Raw genomic sequence first — 20,590 nt, 5'->3', positions numbered from 1 at the left:
GCAGTGAGAATGGGCACTTAGCTTGCAGAATCTTAGTTCCCTGACCACGGATTGAACCCAGGTCCCCGGCAGTGAAAATGTGGAGTCCTAACTACTGTACCACCAGGGAATTCCTGAGAATAATGTTTTTAAAAACCAGCTCTGTCACCATGAACAAGTTAGTTCCAAAAGTATAATGTTTTGACGGGGCTTGCTTCCCTCAAAGGGTAATAATAAATACTTACAGAGCTCTTGTGTTTTGCTCAGACATTATTCTTATTTAATGTTTATAACACTTCTATGGGGTGGATACTATTAATATCCCTGTTTCACAAATAAGAAAACTGAGGCAAAGAGAGATTAAGTACCTTGCCCAAACGGATTTGAACCCAGGTGGGCTGGTGCTAGACTCTGTGCTCGTAACAATTATGCTAGATGTAATATCTCAATAAAATAATATGCAAAAGCTGTGAACACTGTAAAGTACTCCCTAATGCTTTAATCACTGCCTTACCTGTAAACAGGTCAGTGTTTCAATTCTCACTGCTTAGTCTGTGCCACAGCATTGTGTCTTCAGGAGCCTTAGGCCGCTGTCATAGTCATCATCGTCTAACCCTGGCTTTGCCGTTGCTCACCAGCCTGCACTGCCAGCTCAGGGTAGGGGCACAAAGCCCTAGCTGCTCCCTCTCAGTTCCTGAGCAACACACTCTTCCTTCTTAAGACACAATCCTCTGTTACCAATCCCCTAAGGGTCAGGATCCCCTCAATGGATCCTTTGCCCAGAGTCACAGTTGTCAATTGAATGAGACCAGGCTCAGCATAGCAGAACATTAGCTGATCACGGAATGGAGAACGGAGAGCTCATGTTTTTGTTTGTTTTTTCCTTTAAAGATTTTTTTGATGTGAACCATTTTTAAAATCTTTATTGAATTCATTACAATATTGCTTCTGTTTTATGTTTTGGTTTTTGGCCGAGAGGTATGTGGGATCTTAGCTCCCCAACCAGAGACTGAACTTCACCCCCTGCACTGGAAGGTGAAGTCTTAACCACTGGGCTGCCAGGGAAGTCCCAGTAGAGCTCGTGTTCTAAAGAGAAGCAGAGTAAGGGAATTGAGGATTAGGAGGCAGATAGGTTGCTTAGGGCTTGAGGAAACGGGCGGAGATTTTCAGGGGCAGCCAGGGCATGCACAGTCCTCCATGGTCCTTTGCACATGGTAAAGACTGTGCCTCAGTTCAGTTCAGTCGCTCCATCCTGTCCAACTCTTTGAGACCCCATGAACCGCAGCATGCCAGACCTCCCTGTCCATCATCAGCTCCCACAGTCTTCCCACACTCGTGTGCATTGAGTCGGTGATGCCATCCAACCGTCTCCTCCTCTGTTGTCCCCTTCTCCTCCTGCCCTCAATCCCTCCCACCATCAGGATCTTTTCCAATGAGTCAGCTCTTCACATCAGGTGGCCAAAGTATTGGAGTTTCAGCTTCAACATCAGTCCTTCCAATGAACACCCAGGACTGATCTCCTTTAGGATGGACTGGTTGGATCTCCTTGCAGTCCAGTGGACTCTCAAGAGTCTTCTCCAACACCACAGTTCAAAAGCAACAATTCTTTGGCACGCAGCTTTATATTCCAACTCTCACATCCATATATGACCACTGGAAAAACCATAGCTTTGACTAAACAGACCTTTGTTGGCAAAGTAATGTCTCTGCTTTTTAATATGCTGTCTAGGTTGGTCATAATTTTTTTCCTTCCAAGGAGTAAGTGTCTTTTAAATTCATGGCTGCAGTCACCATCCACAGTGATTTTGGAGCCCAAAAAATTAAAGTCAGCCACTGTTTCCACTGTTTCCCCATCTATTTGCCATGAAGTGATGGGACCGGATGCCATGATCTTAGTTTTCTGAATGTTGAGCTTTAAGCCAAATTTTCCCCTCCTCTTTCACTTTCATCAAGAGGCTCTTTAGTTCCTCTTCACTTTCTGCCATAAGGGTGGTGTCATCTGCATATCTGAGGTTATTGATATTTCTCCCAGCAATCTTCATTCCAGCTTGTGCTTCCTCCAGCCCAGCGTTTCTCATGATGTACTCTGCATATAAGTTAAATAAGCAGGGTGACAATATACAGCCTTGACGTACTCCTTTTCCTATTTGGAACCAGTCTGTTCTATGTCCAGTTCTAACTATTGCATCCTGACCTGCATACAGGTTTCTCAAGAGGCAGGTCAGGTGGTCTGGTATTCCCATCTCTTTCAGAATTTTCCAGTTTATTGTGATCCACACAGTCAAAGGCTTTGGCGTAGTCAATAAAGCAGAAGTAGATGTTTTTCTGGAACTCTCTTTTTCGATGATCCAGTGGATGTTGGCTATTTGATCTCTGGTTCCTCTGCCTTTTCTAAAACCAGCTTGAACATCTGGAAGTTCACTGTTCACATATTGCTGAAGCCTGGCTTGGAAAATTTTGAGCATTACTTTACTAGCGTGTGAGATGAGTGCAATTGTGCAGTAGTTTGAGCATTCTTTGGCATTGGCTTTCTTTGGGATTGGAATGAAAACTGACCTTTTCCAGTCCTGTGGCCACTGCTGAGTTTTCTGAATTTCTTGACATATTGAGTTGCAGCACTTTCACAGCATCATCTTTTAGGATTTGAAATAGCTCAAGTGGAATTCCATCCCCTCCACTAGCTTTGTTCGTAGTGATGGTTTCTAAGGCCCACTTGACTTCACACTCCAGGATGTCTGGCTCTAGGTGAGTGATCACACCATCGTGATTAACTGGGTCATGAAGGTCTTTTTTGTACAGTTCTTCTGTGTATTCTTGCCACCTCTTCTTAATATCTTCTGCTTCTGTCAGTTCCATACCATTTCTGTACTTTATTGAGCCCGTCTTTGCATGAAATGTTCCCTTAGTATCTCTACTTTTCTCGAAGAGATCTCTAGTCTTTCCCACTCTATTGTTTTCCTCTATTTCTTTGCACTGATCATGAGGAAGGCTTTCTTATCTCTCCTTGCTATTCTTTGGAACTTTATGCCTAGCAGAGTACAAATGCCCCCTTTGGACAGAGACCTTAGCATGAAGCAAAAGTCACTTTTGAACACTTCCAGGTTGCATCCACGCAGGCTTGTTCTTGTGGTCAAGTCAGAAATGGTTTGGGGCAGTTGACCACTATATATCTCTCAAAACATGTATCTCTCAAAGCAAAGCTGCAAAACATCTCTGCCAAAGGCCAGGTGCTTTTGAAATGAACACAGATAAATCAGGTCAAATGTCCAGCTCTCAGGGTCTGGTATGGAAACAGGTCCACAGTTTTTAGGTGTGGTATGGTGATACCACTTGATACTCAACCATAAAAATGAATCAAATTTTGCCATTTGGAACAGCATGGAGTAATCTGGAGGTTATTATGCTTAGTGAATTAAGTCAGACAAATACTGTATTATATCACTTGTATATGGAATCTAAAAAATACAACAAACTAAAGAATATAAGAAAAAAGAAACAGACTCACAGATATTGAGAACAAACTAGTGGTTATACTAGTGGGGAAAGGGAAGAGGAGAGGGTCAAGATAGGGACTGGGGATTCAGACATAAGCAAGCTACAGGAAGGTATTGTATAGCACAGAGGATAGAGCCAATATTTTATAACTATAAATGGGGTATAGTTTTTAAAAATTGTGAATAACTATGTTGTACACCTTAAACTTACATAATATTGTAAATCAACTATACTTCACTTCAAAGAAAAAATGGCACAGTCCACTAAAGAAATCTCTTCTCTTGCTTAGGCTTCCTGGCAGCCCAAAAGAAGAGGCCGGTTGGAAAGAAGGAAATGATTCAGAGGTCTAAACGGTAAGGCCAAAAGAATAAGTAACTATAAAAGTATAAATCAGGCCCCGAATGGTCAGGAGCTATAGCTTGGCCCAGAATAAAGGCATTATGCTCTAGTTACAACATTATGAGCAAATTAGCTATAAAAACAGTTTCTCACTTATGGTTCTAAAATGGAAATGAAAATTAGCAGATCATGGTATGGATGCCTCATATATAAAAAATACAAAGAGTGTACACCCCACTCCAGTACTCTTGCCTGGAAAATCCCATGGACGGAGGAGCCTGGTAGGCTGCCGTCCATGGGGTCGCTAGAGTCAGAGACAACTGAGCGACTTCACTTTCTCTTTTCACTTTCGTGCATTGGAGAAGGAAATGGCAACCCACTCCAGTGTTCTTGCCTGGAGAATCCCAGGGACGGGGGAGCCTGGTGGGCTGCCGTCTACGGGGTCACACACAGTCGGACACGACTGAAGTGACTTAGCAGCAGCAGCAGCCATGAATTTTTATGTTTTAGTCAGGCTTGTTTTTGTTAGAAACTTAAATAAAAATATTTTGAAATAAAAGTAAATACTTATTTGGGGCTCTTTTTCTAGGAATTGTATCCAATATAATAAGAGATAGATACAGCACATTAGGCTTGTAGCTAAATAAAGTTTGAAACTTGAAATAAAGTTTCAGAATCATGTGTACACTGCCACCATTTGTAGTCTTTTAAAAAAAGTATTTGTGTTTACATAGGTGCATATAGTGGGTTGGCAAAAATTCAGTATTTTCCAGAAGATGGCTCTAGCAGCACTTACTTGTCTTTAACTTCTTTCAAAACAGTTTTGTTAGGTTGTATTGTGACAACTGTCTGTCATATCAGAATGCATTTTAAAACTTATCAAAATTGGTGAATTTTTGTGTATCCATTTTAATATTGAAGATGGAAGAAAAAGTAAATTTTCAGTATATTATACTTTATTATTTCAAGAGGGATAAAAACACAGCTGAAGTGCAGAAAAAGATTTGTGCAATATATGGAGAAGGTGCTGTGACTTATCGAATGTATCAAAAGTAGTTTACAAAGTTTCATTTCATGCTGGAGATTTCTTGCTGGAAGTTCCACAGGTGATGGGATTGATCAGTTGAAGTTGATCTTGATCAAATTGAGACATTGAGAACAATCAACATTATACCTCAGCAGAGACAGCCAATGTATTCAGTATATCCAAATCAAATGTTGAGTCTTTAAAAACCATTTGCACCAGCTTGGTTATGTTAATCACTTTGATGTTTAGGTTCCACATAAGTTAAGCGAAAAAAACCTCCTTGACCATATTTCTGCATGTGATTCTCTATTAAACATAACAAAAACATTCTGTTTTTTAAAACAAATTGTGATGGGTGATCAAAAGTGGATACTGTACTATAATATGGAAAGGAAGTGATCATGGGGCAAGCAAAATGAACCACCAACCACACCAAAGTCCAATCTTCATCCAAAGAAGGTGATGTTGTATATGTGGTGGGATCGGAAGGGAGTCCTTTACTGTGAGCTGCTTCTCGAAAACCAAACAATGAATTCCAACAAGTGCTGCTCCCAATTAGACCAACTGAAAGCAACACTCGCGGAAAAGTGAGTCAGACTAATTCTGTTGAATCAGTCAACACAAAACACATAATCTTTCATCAGAATAACACAAGACTGCATGTTTCTTTGTTGACCAAGAAAAAACTGTTACAGTTTGGCTGGGAAGTTTTGATTCATCTGCCGTATTCCCCAGACATTGCACCTTCAGATTTACATTTATTCTGGTCTTTATAAAATTAATGGAAAATTTCTCAATTCCCTGGAAGACTGTGAAAGGCACCTGAAACAGTTCTTTGCTCAAAAAGATAAAGTTTTGGGAGGATGGAATTATGAAGTTGCCTGGAAAATGGCAGAAGATTGTAGAACAAAACAGTGAATACACTGTTCAACGAAGTTCTTAGTGAAAATGAAAAGCGTGTCTTTTATTCTCACTTTAAAACTGAAGGAACTTTTTGGCCAATGCAGTGCTTCTTTTTCCCCAAATGGTTGATCATACTATATACAAAAGTTTGTAGCTTGTTTTATTTTGCTTAACACTATATTGTGAGTATTGTGAATGTTTTCCCATATTGTAAAAGCTATTTGAAACATTTCGTGCTTTGTAATAATTTTATTATAGTCCATAATTTATTTGTTTTCTTGTTGGAAATTTAGATTATTCCAATTAAAGTGTATATATCAAATGCATCTTTGATCCTGTTCCTCAAAACATGGTTCTTTAAAATCAGTGGCATCCAATCCGTGATGGACAGAGCCCAAGATTTTCACTTGACTACGAGACCTTCACCCCATCTGTTTCCCCTGCACTGTCTCCATGAAACCTTGACTCCATTCTTACCAACACTCCCTTCTCCTCCCATCTCCTTTCTACTCCTAACTTCTTCAAGACCCACCTCAAACTTATTCCTTTTCGTCTTCATTGACCTCCTTCCGTCAGAATAAGTTTTTTCCATTTCCTATAACCCTGCGTAGCATTTTGTAGATATGACCCATTGTACTTTTTTTGCGTTATTTTTCATCTTTAGAAGTATGGTAGTAATACGTAGTCGTTATGTTATATTGAAACCATACATTTGTGCATATAGAGTGCCAAGAAGTTCATCTGCACCCTTTATTCCACTCCTTTCCCAGAAGTGACCACTATCATCAGGATTTTATTATGTTTTTGTTTATCTGTATCTCTTCCCAGATCTTGAACACCCTAGGCCAGGGTTCTTTATGTCCAAGTGTCTAACAGGAAGCTGGGCCCACAACAGGCCCACAGCCTGTCTGAGGGACTGAGTGCCTAGAGAGTGGCAGAGCTTAGGAGATGTGGGGAGAAGTGATTGTGTGCCTCTGTGCTCAGTAACCTCACTGCTTTCTGTCTTTCCACCGGTACCATTTCTAAGGATTTATGAACAGCTTCCTGAAGTACAGAAAAAGAGAGAAGAAGAAAAGAGGAGATCAGAATATAAGTCGTACCGGCTGCGAGCCCAGCTGTATAAAAAGGTCAGTCGGTCCTAGAGCAGGATTGATGAGGTTTACCAGGGGAAAGAGAAATCGAGACCTGTTTGAATTAGCCGAATTTGGAGAGTGAACTTAAGCTAATAAATACATGTACCACCACTGAAATTTAGAAGACAAAAGCATGTGTAACTAGATTTCAAATCTGAAGATCTAAAAAGGCAAATCTAAAAACGGCTCCTTTCAGGGGCTTCGCTAGAGGTCCAGTGTGTTTGAGACTCTGTGCTCCCACTGTAGGGGCACAGGTTCAATCCCTGGTTGGGGACCAAGATCATGCATGCTGCGTGGTGTGGCCAAAAAAAAATTTTTTTAATTTTTTAAAATTATTCAGTAGATAAATAAGTCACCTTCCAGACACATTTGGAGTGAAACCAAATTTCATGCTTAGGTGTCCGTTTAGATGCCATGCTGGAAATCCCCACATCCTTCAGAATTGTTGGGCTTTCATTTGAGTCCCAAATGGTAGTTTTATGTCCCTTATAGGTAAATCATATACCATTAGAGCTTTTCAGATAAATTGGAAAATGTCCAAGCGTAGCATACAAGTCGGTAGTTTGGGGACGCGGGGCGTTGACGCCACCACCATTTCCTACCCATAGCCCCAGTAGAATCAATGGTGCTACAAGTCCCAGAACCTCACAGGCCAGGGGACTTGCTGCCAATTAATTCCTTGAGAAAGCAGATGGACCTGAAGGTCTAGGTCCTTCAGGTGTTCTCATTTCTTTCCCAACCCCCTTGTTTCACCCTCAGAGGACTCTGACAGTCAGGAACCAAGAGACGAGTTCGTGCGAGACCCGTGTGGGATTGGAGAGCTGCTCCTGGAGCGTGCGCCGCGGCTCGGGCTGGGCTCCCTCAAGTGCGAGGCGCGGGCGCTCCTGCGCCAGCGTCCCGAGGCCAGGCTTCTCCTTGCGCTGTGTGTGAACTGACGGACGGATTAGTCTGTTAGGATTATATTAATGTAATGTTTCTGTGTAGACTATAACAGACTGTAGATAGGTCTTTCCTAAACACTTGAGGAAGTATTTTTTTACTATAATTACCATATCTTCTGAAGCTGGGAAAGATAAGGTTTGGGAGAACCACACTGGTCTCTTCAGCAGCACGTCTAGGGTGAGGAGTGGCTGTCTGCCTCTGATGGCAAGAATATCTAACTTCTTTCTTCCCTTTCTTTTCTTCCACAGAAAGTGACCAATCAACTCTTGGGGAGAAAAGTTCCTTGGGACTGAAATAAAGAGTATTTTCCTCAGCGCCTTGGAATTATATTTTTTCAGCTTGGAGGAACGTAATCCTTACTTTTATGAGTCTGGTTTAATAAAGCTTGTCGTCCATGTGTAATGTAGAAATAGTTACCTTCTAAAGAGTCTTGGGTAGAATGACTAAGATTATTAATGGTTTAGGAGCAGTACTTTCTCCACAGTGGCCTTACCCACAAGGATATTTGTTACAATGATACTACCTTACTTCTAGCCAAGAGTAAGTCCCTTTTTGTATGTGTTTTTATAGAAAATAAATAACTTCTGATGACTCATAGTAAAGCAAGCAGCAGAAGGTTTTTTATTTTCCATCTGGAGAGGTGCCAGGAGCTATGCAGTGTTTCCAGGGGTGTGTGGGAGACTTCAGTCTAAAAGTGCCAGTCAAGGGAAATGGGCTGTTAGATAAAATGTGGTCTTTCTTTAGAAATGCCATGTAATGTAGTGAGAGCCCTTTTGTTGATTCTGTGGAGACAGTGTCTGCTTAGGTAGCCATTGAGTAGCCAGAGAGACTCGGCAGACACAGGCACCTTGGGTCCAGAGCCACATCCTAGCCTCACTCCAACTTCCCTCAGGGCCGCTAGCTTTTAGAGGCACAGCTCAGGAGACAGCAGTAGCTGGATTTAAATCACGACCTGGTCCTGGCCAGTGAGCCGCAGGTGGTGCCACTTCTAGGTCTAGTCCTGTCACTGGCTGCCTTCTCCCGTTCAGCAGAGACCTTGGGGACCATGACAGATTGACGGCATCATTGGCCCCAGTCCTTCTCATGTGGATTCTTCTCACACGCCTTCTCCACGCCCTCTTCATATGATTTTGCATTTCTGTTCACTGAAAGTGGGGAGGGTCCCCAGCATGACACCTGGACACCAAAGGGGAAACCCAGCCTAAGCTGCTGACCCACAGACTCATGAGCCAAAGAAAAAGGTTTATTATTGTTTTGTGGTAGTTTTTCACGCAACAGTCTGTTGGCATTAGATAAATGAAACAGTAGCAATCCCAAAAGACTGAATGGAGCAGAGCCACCCCACCACCAGTGCCTGCGCAAACGAGCAATAAGTTTTTACCCTGCCATCACACTGAGACTTCAGGGGCTGCCTGTTTCTGCAGCAGAGAAGAGTCCTCCTGACTAATCTGCTAGAAAACAGATCACAGGCCCCCTCCCTGCTCCAGTGCCTGAGAGACCTGAGCAGAGGGGAGGCAGTAGGTAAATTGAAATTTGAGAGATAGAAATTAGCCTCCAGCTTGTGGATAAGAAAAACTGGCTCGTCTTCTGGAAGCCAAGGTGCTGGTAAAGGGCCTGGGCAGAGTGCTGCAGCAAGCTGGTGGTAAGGACCACTTCACCATAGCCCTGGTCTCGTGCAAATGTGAGGAGAGTCCTGACCAGGGCTTTGGCTATCCCTTGACCTCGGTGCTCAGGGGCCACACATAGGTGAAGCAGCTCCAACTGCTTCTTCTGCAGGATGGGTTTCTTAACAGGCAGTGCTCCCACTATGCCTACCACCTGTCCCTTAGACTCAGCCACCCAGAAGCAGGAGCCACTGTCACTGAAGTAAGATTTAGTGATGTCAGACAAGTCTGTGTGCAAAGACATGACTTTAAACTGCTTCCAGGGGTATTTGGCAAGGAACCTCAGGGCAGCAAAGAGGGCGAGGCTGGCCACGAAGGCCAGGACCCAGGAGCCAGAGACTAGGAATAGGGCAAGGGGTCCCCCAAGCAAGAGCACAAGGGTTTGGGGCAGCTTCAGGATGTGGTAGGAATGTGCTCAGCCATCGCCTTAGAGAACAAGTCTATGACCCATTTGCGGTCATTATCCTGGTATTTGCGGATGTGATAAGGAGCCATAGAAGACTTCTGGTTGTCTGGATCTCGAAGTTCAAGAGAGACCTGAAAGTGAAAGTGAAGTCGCTCAGTCGTGTCCGACTCTGCGGCCCCATGGACTGTAGCCTATCGATCCTCTGTCCATGGGATTCTCCAGGCAAGGATACTGGAGTGGGTTGCCATTTCCTTCTCCAGGGGATCTTCCCAACCCAGGGATTGAACCCAGGTCTCCTGCATTGCAGGCAGATGCTTTACCATCTGAGCCACCAGGAAAGACCTAGGTGCCCCTTTATGCTTGCCCAGCAGCCCTGGGGCAAAGAGGAAGCCATGTGAGTGGCCCACTTACCAGAACCAGGAAGACCCTGCTCAAAGATGTGTCTCTGCTTCTACCCAAGAGGAAGTAGGCCACAGCCACTGGGAGAAGGTGTAGAGTCCAAAAGACCTGCATTTGATCATGGCTTCATGCATGATCTTGGGCATGTTATATAATCCCTAAGAATCTGCCTTCAGAAGTTGTTCAGAGGGTTTAATGAAATAGCATAAACAAAGCTCTGATTGTAAAGTGCCCTCCCGTCTTTCCCCGTTCCCTAGCCCTCGTCTCAGTTTCTCCATACACTGGCGCTCCCTGCAGCAGCCACGCATGCGTCCTCCTCTTGGTCCCTCTCTCAGGGCCCATACACTGAGGGAAGCCTGTGTTTCCAAGTACTTGGAAACAGCAAATGTTCCTTCCCCCTTGATTGCAGATTCTCAGGCTGCTGAGGGGGCATGAGGCGTAACGCCAAAAGCGGTCCAGCCTTGAAGGCCAGGCGAGTCCGGAGCTCCAGGCCACACCCGAGAGCAGTCCTTCCACCCATGTCCTCTCACCTGCTGTCACAAGAGCCTGGAGTGTCCAGGGCAGCCTCTGCCTGGCCTCTGTCCTCAGCATCCGACTGGCATCCAGGAGAGACTGCAGGGCCTGTCCTACTTCTGGGGCCCGGGTCCTCATTGGCTGGCTTCTGAATATTTGTTAATCATAAAGCCCAAGCTCAAGGAGCTGGGCCATGATAGAGCACGAAGCCCATTCTTGGTTCTCTGAACTCTGGGGAATTAGCCTGGAGGGGTCACGCAGGGTTTGGAACAGCTCAGGGGTCCTTGCCCTTGTGGCTGGCCTACACCCCCAACCATGGCAGTTCACCTGGCACCTTGGTGCTCTCTGATGTCCATGCTTGGCCCCACCGTACACCTGCTATGACCCTGGAGCATTCGCCCCTCACCCTGCACTCTGTCATCACAGGCCAGAGTCCAGTTCTGCTGGATCAGTACATAAGGTCCTTCACAGCTGGGTGAGGCCATGCAGGGCATATCATACAGGTTACAAAGTTTGGGCTCTGTTTTAAGAACATCAGGAGCCCGCTGCTGTTCTTTTAGCTGGGGCGTAACATAACCAGAGGTAGCGGTGAGTTGTGTGATATGTGTGTGTGATTCTGGCGACCTGTGGAAAATGGACTGAAAGGACCCGGAATAGAAGTCTATATCCCCCTGCCCCCCAGAGGCTAGTGCAGCGGTCCAAGCAGAAGGGCCTCTGGATACAGATACACAGGTGCTCACTTTACAAGATCACCTTGTCAAGGAAGGCTTGTGGGAACTACAATCCATGAGCCCTGGCACAGAGCTGAGTCTGACCAAAGGAAAAGGCATCTTTTTCTTATTTTGCTCAAAGGTGTCACTGCCCACTGAGCTGTGTGTCCAGCAGGTTGTGTCAGTGTTGAGGGGGTGCCTTGTTCTTTGTTCACAAAGGAGCCATCTAGGCTAGTGGGGATCCTACAAGAGAAAGCAGTAACTTGGACCAGAATGGGGCCATGGATGGAAACTGGCCCTCTTGGAAGTATCTTTGGGGAACAGAAATGACAAGTTAATGCTAATCTGAGGATGAAGAAGGGGTCAGAGATGACAGCTAGGTTTCTGGCAAGAGCAACTAGGAGGATGCTCCAGAGACCAGACTTGTGAAAGAGATCACTGCAAAGGTGCCATTTATAACATTTCAATGTTAAGCAAAATTTGAACAAGGAACCAAAAGAGAATAGAAGGCTCCAGAGTATAGCTGAGTAACCCTCATGAGTCTCTAATATTAACCAATCAGATCCTAGTGGTCAAGCTGAGGGGCCAGAAGCCCTGTCTGTCCCTACCCTCTCTTTCCTGTATTCTCACCAACTTCTGTGGCTTCCTCAACCCAGTGACCTTGGTTTATATTTAGGCTTTTTAACCTTCCTGAGTCATCAATGATGATCATGAGGATTTATTGACATGAAAAATAATTGTCAGAATATAATTGTCAAGCTATAAAAGATGATAAAACTATGTTTTCATTCATTTTTGAAAAAATATAACTAATAATTTATATTCACAAGCATGCAGAAAGAAAAGTCTTGAATGGTTACACCAAACATTGGCAGCATTTATGTCTGGGTAGAGGAATTATGGGTAATTCTCTGTGTAAGAGATACCAGTCTGGAAACCAGCACATTGCAGGCTCTTGACCCTGCTTTCAAATGATGAAACAGGCCTGGGAATCTACCTGTCTCTGCCTCAGCCAACTCCTTTTTTAAAAACATTTATTGAATTAGAGTGTGTTAATTTCTGCTGCACAGCAAAGTGACTCAGTTATACATATATATACATTCTTCTTCCTATTCTCCATTGTGGTTTATCACTGGATATTGAATACAGTTCCCTGTGCTATACGGTAGGACCTTGTTGTTTATCCATTCTGTGTATGATAACTTGCACCTGCTAATTCCAAATCCCCACTGCCTCCCTCTCCCGCATAGCAACCACAGTTTATTCTCCAAGTCTGATTCTGTTTCTGTTCTGTGGATGAGTTCATTTGTGTCCTATTTTAGATACACATACCAGTGGTCTCATATGGTATTTATCCTTCTCTGACTTTCTTCACTTAGCATGATATTCTCTAGGTCCATTTATATTGCTGCAAATGTACTTCAGCCAACTCTTGAGAGTCAGTCTAAACAGACCCATCGAAGATTGTGAATTCCTGAAGGTAAGGCAGGTGTGTTATTCTAGTATTTTCAATTAACCATTCACATTTGTACAACTCAGTGGTACTTAGGACATTCACAATGTTGTATAACCACCACTTCGGTCTTGTTCTGAAGCATTTTCATCACCCCAGAATGAAACCCCTTAGTCGGTGGGTAGTCACTCCATTTCCACCCCTCTTGCACCCCTGGCAACCACTAGCCTGCTGTCTCTTTGGACGTACCTATTCTGGATGTTTCATTTAAATGGAATCACACGATATGCGAACTTTTATCTTTAGCTTCTTTCACTTTGGTTCTCAAAGTTCACCCATGTCCTAGCAGGCATCAGTGCTTCATTGCTTTTTATGGCTGAATAATGTTCCATGGAAAGGATAGACCATTTGTTTATCCAGTCATCCGCTGGTGGACACTTGTTTCCACATTCTGGCTGTTGTGAATAGTGTTGCTGTGAATATTCTGCACAAGTGGTTGTTTCAACACGTGTTTTCAGTTCCTCTGGTATATATCCAGGAGTGCAATTGCTGGGTCATATGGTAACTCCACTTTAACAGCTGGAGGCACTGCCAAACTGCTGTCCTAAGTTTTACTCCCCCGGCAGCAGTGTCTTACTCTACTGTATGCCTCAGTATTATGCCCGGTACACACAGACAGCTGTCACTTGCTGAGATATTAGATACCTGGCTCTGTGAGAAAGCACTTTTCCTGTGCTGTACTATTTGACATTCACAACCATCTAAGAGCTAAGGCTCATATTGCTTCCATTTTACAAATGTGAAACCGAGGCTCACAAGCCTGAGATCTCCTACCCAAGAGAGTGGCACCCAAGCCTTGGCAGTTTTGACTCGAAGGCCTGAACATTTTGCTTTTTCAGTACCACATGCTGACCCCAAAAGACAGGTATCTGACAAGTGTTTGAATTATTAATTAGTATAAAGCTCTGTATGCCAACAGAAACAGCTGTCTGCTGGGATGCAAGATTCACCTCTAAGCCTCATCACGCGCCTACGTTCAGGCCATACTGACCCAGATCCAGTATGTGACTAAGGGTCAAGGTCGAGCTCAGTGCTACCTCCTCCATCAAGATTTCTGACCCCTGACAACCAGATGGATCTTGTATCCGCTCCCTCCTTTGAAGACTTTGCACTTCTCATCCAGCACTTATATTGCTGTTAATTTGTTACTTGCTAAAAACTGCTAACTTATTAACAGTTAAACAGTTACTAGTGACCTGATAAATTATTTAATTTTTCTATTACCCATAGGAACCTGATTATAATAGGTAGTTATATTTTTGAAATCACTGTTATTCTCAGAGTTGTGGGACTTGAGAGCAGCATGTCAATGAAACCCTATGCTTGCATTTATGAAGAACACTTGCCTGTTAGACCAGCTAAGCCCAGAATTGGGTCAATGAACTGGAAGTCCGACAATCAAGTGGTGTCATGTTTTGGAAGTCTCAGAGGAGGAAACTGTCCTGGAAAGAACATCATCTCCCCTGATCTCTTCATCAGGGTTCCCAGTAAGCCAGCCTCAGGTCAGTGCCCTGGATTCCCACTGAGCACTCATAACTTAAAGGACATGAGTGAGAGGAAGTAACAGCAAATTGTTTCAAGAGGAAAGAAAGTGGTCCGATAGGTCACTCCTTGGCAAGATGTTCAGAAATACTGGAACAATGATCCAGCTCTATACAAATACTGCTAATCTAACCTTTTAACGAAAGGGAGGCATTATCAGGCCCCAACACTCAAACTAGGATAACCCAAGCTCATTTTATATAGATCACCAAAGGGCCTAATTATGAAGGTGTGGGTGGGTAAAGGGGAACCAGGTATGTTAATGCTCAAGAGGCCTGAAGTGAGGCAGGAGGGTGAGGGGACAGGACCCTGACCCAGAAGTTGAGTAGCAAGGACCACCCTGAGAGGTCCAAAGCCAAAGCTAGCCTAGGGATCCTTGCAGTGAGGGGCCAGGAAAAGAAATACCTTTGGCCTCATCCTCCTGCTAGCCTCTCCACCCCACACACTGGCCAAACCCAAGCAGAATCCAAGGGGAAGGGAGGACATACATGGTAAGTCAGCGTCCAGGGCAGAGAGAAGTGGAGAAGGATGAAGAGTGAGCTGGAGGGAACAATGGCATATAACTGGCACAGAGGATTATGAAAACACAAACTTGGTTCATCCTGAGACCAATCACCTAGAGAGCTGTGCTTTACTCAGTTTTGTAACACGGAGTGCAGATAGCACAGCAGTCAGCAAAACAAAACCAGGTGCAGAGAAGCAGCCGCAGCCCTAGCACAGGTTCCAGGTTTCCAGACAAGCAGAAAGGTCATCAAAGGAAAAAGCGAAAATGAGAATTGCAGCAGGTGGCCTGAAAAAGTCTGCGAGCCCCAGGGCTCCTTCTAAAAAGAAGGCGCAGTGCTTAGGTGTGTTCTTGTGGTTTTCCCGTGTGAGGTGGGGAGAAGGGCAGGGGATTAAAGATTCTGCCACTCGTAGCAGCTTTCCTTGTTCCCAAGACAGGGGAGATGGGGAGCAACGATTGCCTGGGTGACAGAGCCGCCTTTCCTCATGTTATCCTAGCGACAGCTGGCTAACAGCCTTAGTATCCCTTGATAACCCTGTAACCCTTGACCAAGGAGCCAACTGAGGGTGGCCTGCCACACTGCATCCCTTCTCTTCCAGCATCAAAGGCCCTATAATCACTGGTTGCTTTTGCTGGGGAAGCGTTTAAGCTCTGAAGCAAACTGGTTAATTTAAGAAGAAAGAGAACATTATTCCTAAATTGGCCCAACTTTCTTAAGAGAAAAAGCTTGTGGACCTTATGTTAACTTTTTTCCCAGGAAATGGCATTACTTCTTTTTCCTTCTTCACCCAAAGGCTCATAGAGTTAAAAAAAAATCTATATAGTTACAGGTATAAACCCTTTCAAAACACTTCATAACAAATAAACATAGTTCAGCTTCACCAGTAGTCTGACATTTCAAAATGGCGAAAATGTTGAGAAGTTTAAAGGCATTGTTGGTGAGTGCTGAGACTGGCACACTTGTGCACTGCTCTTACAAGTGTGAAGTGGCGCCGTTCTGGTATTAAAAATCCATATCCTCTTCCCCAGTAATTCCACTTCAGGGAAGCTATCCTACAGAAAAAGATGTGTACAGAGATTTACTTGCAAAAGCAAAAGGAACAATTGAAAGCAATGTTAATATATAAAAATAGAATTATATATGTGAAGTTTCACTTTTACAAAGAACATGTTTGATAGTGATGGCTGTGTGGAATCATTAGGAGCACAGAATCAGGGGTCACTTGGAGTTTTAATCCTGGCTACAGGCACTTTGAGCTTTAGGGCAGCTTTGACTTCTCCCTAAGCTTCAGGAGAAAAGATGCCTTCATATTGGAGAAGTCTGGGGTACCACCTTAACGAAGCGACCAAACTGTACCACAAGTGATGAGGCCAGGTGACGCTATGTGCCTCCCAATGATGTAAAATTGAAAGGACACAAAATCTACGTATCATTCTCCAAAATATTTAAACTGACTTGAATCACGAACAAACTCATTCCGAAATTCTGAAAGACATCTGGGGTACTCTTCAAAAACTGTCAACATCACCTTTAAAAAAAAAATAGTTCTAGATTAAAGGAGGCTTTAAAAGAGACATGACTGTTGATATGACAGAAACCAACAAAATTCTGTAAAGCAATTCTCCTTCAATTAAAAAATAATTGAGAGAGACATGACAACTAAATACAATGGGGGGTGAAGTGCCCCAAGGGCTGCAATTTACTTTCAAATATTTCAGAAGTGTTTGCCCATGCATAGAAAAGACTAAGAACAAGCAAACTTAGCAAAACATGAACATACGGCCTGTAACCTACTCTATCTTGACTGACACAACCATATTTTAAGACAAAATATGAAAAAAAAAAATCCCAAACCATTTATAACACACGATTTTTAGCTGTGTGACCTTGCGCACATTATTATTTGTACAACCTTTTAATGGGAGTAATGTACTTCATATGATGCTGTGATAATTAAATGAATTCTTGCTACAAAAACTTGGAACCAGGAGGCTTGGAACGGTGATGGTGGAGTAGCCAGAATTAAGTGCAAGGGTGTAAGTTGATGGATATACAGTCATTTAGATAAGAACCTAGTATCTTGTAGACATTCAATAAATGTTTGCAATTATTCCAATTATATAAAAATAAAATATATCTGGACAGAAACAAAAGACAATAACAACAATAACCGTGATAATCTTTTAAAATATGAAAAGGTAGGACCAGGAGTGTTTTTTTTTTCCTTTCCTTTGTTACCATTCTGTGTTTTAAAACTTTCTACAACATAATAGATTTTATGATCTAGGAAAAACAATGAATGTTTTGTATAAAAGCTGAAAATTTTTTAATATTTCTGTCATTTCACAAAACATCTTTTGTTGACATTCTACAAATGATACCATCCAATAATGTTCCAATACTTTCTTCTTGTGAAGATAGTTTATATACCTGTAAGCATAAAAGACAGATTATGACATGCTGACATGTTCATGCACTACTAATTTCCATTATACAAATACATATATGTGACCTAATTTATTACTCAATTATTGGGATAATGGGATGGAATCACAATGTGATTAAGGTATGCAAAGTAGACAGCAACTCATCACTTATGTCAAAAGTTTCAACTGCAGTTATAGTGATAACTCTCTAAACATCAAAACATTTGTACCAATTTTAAAAGCACACATCTAGACATTAACTTCATACTATATTTTATATTTCAAATGTAAGCTTGATATCTAAAGTTATCTATTCTTTTTAAAAGAATGTCTTTACCAACTAAGTTTCTAATTATATCTTACATAAATCTGCATTTCTTTGCATGTCTAATCATTTTTCAGTTCAGTTCAGTTCAGTTGCTCAGTCGTGTCCGACTCTTTGCGACCCCATGAATCGCAGCACGCCAGGCCTCCCTGTCCATCACCAACTCCTGGAGTTCACCCAGACTCACGTCCATCGAGGTCAGTGATGCCATCCAGCCATCTCATCCTCTGTCGTCCCCTTCTCCTCCTGCCCCCAATCCCTCCCAGCATCAGAGTCTTATTAACCTTTCTTAAAAGTTAAAACAATATAGAAGCATTGGTGATCAATAAGCAAACAGTATTATTCCACATCTATCATGCTCTTTCTAAAAATATGGGTTTACAAACCTTTTTGACTTCTGTAATATTTGTTATTTCAGGGAGATTTTTCAGAGGAACCTGATGACCTTCTACCTGAGATATTAGGTGTTCTTGATTTATTTGTTTTTCACCCTCTTCAATATAAGCAATCAGAATTGAAGTATCATTTGCTGAGATACCAAATTTTTTCAAGGCTTCTGAAATCTAAGGGGTGAAAAAGACAATAAAATCAGTAGTCTCAACATCTGAAACCTCTCCCCATTTGCAGCCTTTCCTGGTCAGATTCTCATTTTTCACATCCTAGTGGTTCTCTCTGCCTACAGTCTTGCAATGTCCTTCCTAATCTCTACCACCTCTGCCTCTGGAGTACTCCCTGCTCAAAGCTGCACCTCATTCCCACAGCATCAAGCCTGGACTTTGATGCACCAATGACCCTCCCCTGGACCCAGTGACTCTCGCCGCGCCCTCCTGCCCTCCAGCCAGTGGGGCTGTGGAGCTCCCATCCTTTCCTACTTTTCTTGCCTGTGCATGCACTTTGTCCTCCTCCTGGACTGCCTTCATCTTTCAAGGGTCCAGCTCAAATGTTACTCCTTTAGCACTTTCCTCCTTATAGAATGAATTGCTTCTTTGTTCCCACAGATTTGCATTATTATTCCATTATATCAATTAACTTAGGGCACTTGAACTTTGTCTTGTTCATCTGCCTTTCTTGGGAACATTTCTGACCCTAGACTGGAACAGGGACAAGCTCAACACGTGTTTATGAACTGCAGTCTCTTGAGTTATTTCAGCAATCTCAAAGAAACAATTACCCAATAATTTTCCCCAAGATACTGGAGAATTCTATTACTACACATTTTATAGATTTTTCAAACATCTGTATTTTAAACCATGCCACAGGTTTCCTAACCTTTCTCTCCATGGCAGTACTTGATTGTGTTTAGTAGTAGTAATAATTAAACTTCGTCAGCAAAATTAGTTGGTTTTTTAAAAAATATGCGCAGGTGGAATGTTTTTAACTCAAAAACTTTGATTACTATCAGTATCTCAAACACAAACTCTTCCTGTGTACCACGTGTATGAGCATGTGTTAAGAGCTAGTCTAGGTACCAGCAGCCTTCCAGTATATGGAAAAGGCGTGGTTCTATCCTCAAAGAGTTTATAGGGAGAACGAAAGATGCGCATGGTAACACACAAATACCCACACCTAATTTTTTATCATGAGATTTAAACAGCATTTTCCTGACTCTGTATGTCAGGAAGGACAAATAAAACTATCCTCACTCAATTTAGCTAAATTTCATGTGAGTGACTCCAAAGCTTACTTGTCTAGTAGGAGGCAATGCTAAACTGCAACTCTCTGTCCAGCACTCACTCTTCACTGTTATTTTGGTTTGTTACTAGCAACAGGCTCCAACCCAACACTGAGTCACACACAGGCTACCATGACAAGGTCAACGGATATAAAGAAAGTATATATTCCATACTAATTACATTGTTATTTGGGGAAAGATTGAAAATAACTTCAGCAGATAGAGTTCTGGTCTTCATTTTCCCCAGCTTGTAGAGGTGAACTGCTTTGTTTGCGGCCATAATTATCTGAAATGGATCAACAATCTACCAAAGAGAACAGAAAACATTACACACAAAGAATCTGGAGTACTCTGAAGAATAATGCCCTGTACCCTCCAGGGTCAGGCTGTTTTACTTCATCACAATTTCTATATTTTCAAAATTGTCAAAATCTCAAGGGCCTAGGTGTTAAAAAAAATCACAGAATTTTACAGCTGCAGGCAATTAAGACACAAAAAGTTTTAAAACAACTTATTGAGGACCATTATTATGGGAAAGGCCATATACTCAACATTTAAACTTTATTTTCTATTCTACTCAAAAGTACCCTATTTGATATCTTCTATTATTTTCATGTGCAATAAATGAGGAAACCAAGGCAAAGAATGGGTTGGAATTTCAGCTCTGCCAGTTACCACCAAGGGAACCTGGGCAAATTCCTTAGCATTTTATCTTTTAGAAGCAGATAATCATCTCACAGCTTCATAGAGTTGTTGTAAAGATTAAGTGAGTTAGCAGTATATACAAAGAACTTACCAAATAAGCACTGTATAAAGGCTGGCTACCACATGCTCAAAGTTGTAATAAAATGGCATAACTTGGATTTAAGTCCTGGTGATTCTACCACTGTACAATGCCTCCTTTACAGAGATTTTCTAGGTCACACAAGAAGATGGATATCTAGGCATCAGCCATCATATCAGAGGGAGACCACCTTTCATGTCTCCTAGGGCGGGGCTCAGCACCTGGCTTCTGCTGCCACTAAGTCGCTTCAGTCGTGTCCGACTCTGTGTGACCTCATAGACGGCAGCCCACCAGGCTCCCCCATCCCTGGGATTC

General features: G+C 42.7%; 3 protein-coding genes across 13 annotated transcripts in view; 1 reads left to right on the top strand and 2 right to left on the bottom strand.

Moving 5' to 3' along the window:
• ALMS1 (Alstrom syndrome 1) overlaps positions 1 to 8,420 on the top strand; it is a 186,828-nt gene extending 178,408 nt beyond the window's left edge. For all 7 annotated transcript variants that reach the window (XM_010829757.1, XM_010829756.1, XM_010829760.1 and 4 more), the window contains 3 exons: positions 3,764 to 3,827; positions 6,771 to 6,870; positions 8,067 to 8,420. In XM_010829757.1, the coding sequence (XP_010828059.1) occupies positions 3,764 to 3,827; positions 6,771 to 6,870; positions 8,067 to 8,111 (209 nt within the window). In that variant the 3' untranslated portion in view covers positions 8,112 to 8,420. The remainder of the gene's footprint in view (positions 1 to 3,763; positions 3,828 to 6,770; positions 6,871 to 8,066) is intronic.
• A 47-nt stretch (positions 8,421 to 8,467) lies between these two features.
• LOC104980907 (N-acetyltransferase 8-like) lies at positions 8,468 to 10,870 on the bottom strand. Its single transcript, XM_010829750.1, is given in 3 exon segments — positions 8,468 to 9,881; positions 9,884 to 10,019; positions 10,818 to 10,870. Coding segments are annotated over 2 exon segments (714 nt in total). The 5' UTR covers positions 9,978 to 10,019; positions 10,818 to 10,870; the 3' UTR covers positions 8,468 to 9,261.
• A 5,867-nt stretch (positions 10,871 to 16,737) lies between these two features.
• The window catches only part of TPRKB (TP53RK binding protein), a 6,978-nt gene continuing 3,125 nt past the window's right edge, over positions 16,738 to 20,590 (bottom strand). For all 5 annotated transcript variants that reach the window (XM_010829747.1, XM_010829746.1, XM_010829745.1 and 2 more), the window contains exons 3-5: positions 19,673 to 19,795; positions 18,206 to 18,382; positions 16,738 to 17,498 (exon numbers count right to left, since the gene is read on the bottom strand). In XM_010829747.1, coding sequence (XP_010828049.1) covers positions 17,412 to 17,498; positions 18,206 to 18,382; positions 19,673 to 19,795 — 387 coding nt within the window. In that variant the 3' untranslated portion in view covers positions 16,738 to 17,411. The remainder of the gene's footprint in view (positions 17,499 to 18,205; positions 18,383 to 19,672; positions 19,796 to 20,590) is intronic.

Source organism: Bison bison, unplaced genomic scaffold, assembly GCF_000754665.1.
Source record: "Bison bison bison isolate TAMUID 2011002044 unplaced genomic scaffold, Bison_UMD1.0 scf7180017864508, whole genome shotgun sequence".
Taxonomy (NCBI): domain Eukaryota; kingdom Metazoa; phylum Chordata; class Mammalia; order Artiodactyla; family Bovidae; genus Bison; species Bison bison.
The sequence above is the reverse complement of the archived record's forward strand: the minus strand, read 5'-3'. Positions and strand labels throughout refer to the sequence as shown.